The sequence below is a fragment of the Vespa crabro genome, chromosome 6 (genome assembly GCF_910589235.1).
Source record: "Vespa crabro chromosome 6, iyVesCrab1.2, whole genome shotgun sequence".
NCBI classification, from domain to species: domain Eukaryota; kingdom Metazoa; phylum Arthropoda; class Insecta; order Hymenoptera; family Vespidae; genus Vespa; species Vespa crabro.
The window spans coordinates 6,446,839-6,449,338 of record NC_060960.1 but is presented as its reverse complement, the minus strand read 5'-3'; the positions used below and the strand labels follow the sequence as shown (position 1 = coordinate 6,449,338).

The window sequence follows — 2,500 nt, the reverse complement described above, 5'->3', positions numbered from 1 at the left end:
AAAACATACACAACATCTATTTAAATCATTTTGATATATTTTAATATAGATAAATATTAGTCCCTCGTTTTCGCGCTAAGTTTTAGATCAAAAAATGATGTCCACGTTAAATTACCACGGAAGAACTTCGGCTAAAGGTTTTTGTAAAATCGGAGAGGTATAAAAAAAGAAGACCGATTAAAATCTTCCCATTTCCACGGACTTGAGAGAGAAAGAGAAAGAGAAAGAGAGAAAGAAAGAGAGAGAGGCGACATTTTTATATCCTTCCAAGTTTTTTATCGGTACGCCGACCTTTAAGAGGTAAGAAAAATTTAATGGCCAACTAAAGGATTAAGATGGTCGAACAAGTCTCTCTCTCTCTCTCTCTCTCTCTCTCTCTCTTTCTCATTCTTTTGGATGGCGAAACGTACGCCTCGTCGATTTTACGGACGATCGCCGACTCTCTTTCTCTTTCTTTTTCTCTCTATCTCTCTCTCTCTCTTCCATCCCATTCCATCCCATCCGATCTGATCCGATCCCATCCCATCTCATCTCACCTCTCTTTCTCTTCTCAAGATTAATCAGAACTTACCTCTTAGACTAGGTTTTTTGGCATCCGCTCGTTTCGGCGGTGTTCTGCTCGTCGGCAAACGCGTAGGAAAGGCGAACATTCCTATGCTGACCAACATCAGCATCGCGGATATCAGCACCAGACCTTCAAAATAAAATAGGAATGCTTTACGTCACGATTATATTCACGTTCGATGTATTTTACAAGCGTTTGTCGTTCAAAAAAAGAAAAAAAAAGACAAAAAAAAAAGAAAAAAGAAAAAAGAGGAAGAAGAACCAAAAATAAATACTATTTTTAATTTTTTAATCTACTCGTCGTTCGTTTGGTCAATTAAATCTTCTACGTCGTATGTGTATTATGAAAATAACAAAAAAAAAAAAAAAAAAGAAAAAGAAAAAAAAAGAAAAGAAATAAAAATTAAAAAAATATATAGGTATATATTAACGTTTTCTTAATATGACGTTGCAATTTTGTACAATCCAATTTTTGTCCTTCTCTTTCGTTTTATTAAGCTAATGAATAAGTAAAAATATTCAAGATAATTTGGTACCATAATTAGACTTCGTTTTGTCTTATATTCATTAAAACGTTTATTACAACGCCCTGTACCAAAACTCCTTGAATTATTTTTACGTCGACGCTCTCAAAGATCTGCGGCACAATAAAATGATTGAAATACTAATAATACCAAGGAAAGTCAATGACAAACGAGTATACATATATGCATACATATATACATACATACATTCATACATATATATGTATATATATATGAATACATATATATATGAATGTATGTATGTTGCACATTTGTGGATAGGATATTTCGTGAAATTTAAAGGTCGTCGAATTTTTAGTATCGTCGGTTATTTCAGTTTTGTTTTGTCCTTTTTTCGAAAGAAAATCCGTCTTTTTTATTTTCTAGATGAATTTATTATTTTTATGAATGACTTATTGTAAATGACTTATTATAAATTGACTTTTTATGAATGACCTATTGTAAAATTATTACTTGGAATATGATTAGGTTGGATTAGTTTTATTGTAATCATGTTATATATATATATATTTTTTTTTGGACTTACCAAGCCACCACGCACCGACCCATCTTGGATCAGTAGGCGTGATTTGTGGATTTACAGATAGATCCGCGTAAAGCATCGTGCAAAGTGATCCAAGGATGAAACCTAACGCCGGTCCCAGAATCCTAACACCGATTGTGATTGCTATAGATAGAAAAAGATCAAAATGTGAAATAGTTAAAAAAAAAATAGACAAATATACCTCAAGTCAATTTTATAAGATAAAACACACACACACACACACACACATTATACAATGTGTTATAAAAATAGATCATTTCTTTTTAAATCTCTTACCGAAATACAAGGGACTTTCCCTGCTGGCAACGTTATCATCGATATATGGTATGCCAAGAGTGTAAACGGCTGTTTGACCCATTCCAACACCGAGCAAAGAGACAAAAAATATTGCCAGGACTACTGCCGTTATTTTGCTTTGTATCCTTTGCTCTGTTAGAAAGTCACCTTCGCAATATTCGATCGAATCACCGTGTGGTGCCGTTGTACCCAAGATCCATCTATGATGTGGGAAAAATAAAGAATAATAAAGAGAACAACAAAAAAAAAGAAAAAGAAAAAAAAATGATATTTAACGAATGTTTTAATGTCCGTTCTACAATAGTATATAATAATCATTATACAACTAGATAGATTGAATCAAAATAATGACGAAATATATCATTTCCAATTAGGCGAAAAGTAACGAACAGTAACGAGCAATAAAGTGTTATATAACGATTGCACAAAATTATACGTACTCATCGAGCGTATTGTTCTCTGGTCGTTCATGCAACTTGCAGAGATTTGCTGGAACTGGATCAGTATTGTTAGGTCCATCTGATTCCCCGGCAGGTCCGACGCCGCTGAA

General features: G+C 33.4%; 1 protein-coding gene across 5 annotated transcripts in view; it reads right to left on the bottom strand.

Moving 5' to 3' along the window:
- The window catches only part of LOC124425003 (solute carrier organic anion transporter family member 74D), a 95,710-nt gene that overhangs the window by 9,625 nt on the left and 83,585 nt on the right, over positions 1–2,500 (bottom strand). For all 5 annotated transcript variants that reach the window (XM_046964738.1, XM_046964736.1, XM_046964737.1 and 2 more), the window contains 4 exons: positions 2,391–2,500; positions 1,930–2,150; positions 1,636–1,776; positions 572–694 (listed from right to left, as the gene is read on the bottom strand). The exon at positions 2,391–2,500 is cut by the window's right edge and continues 273 nt beyond it. In XM_046964738.1, coding sequence (XP_046820694.1) covers positions 572–694; positions 1,636–1,776; positions 1,930–2,150; positions 2,391–2,500 — 595 coding nt within the window. The remainder of the gene's footprint in view (positions 1–571; positions 695–1,635; positions 1,777–1,929; positions 2,151–2,390) is intronic.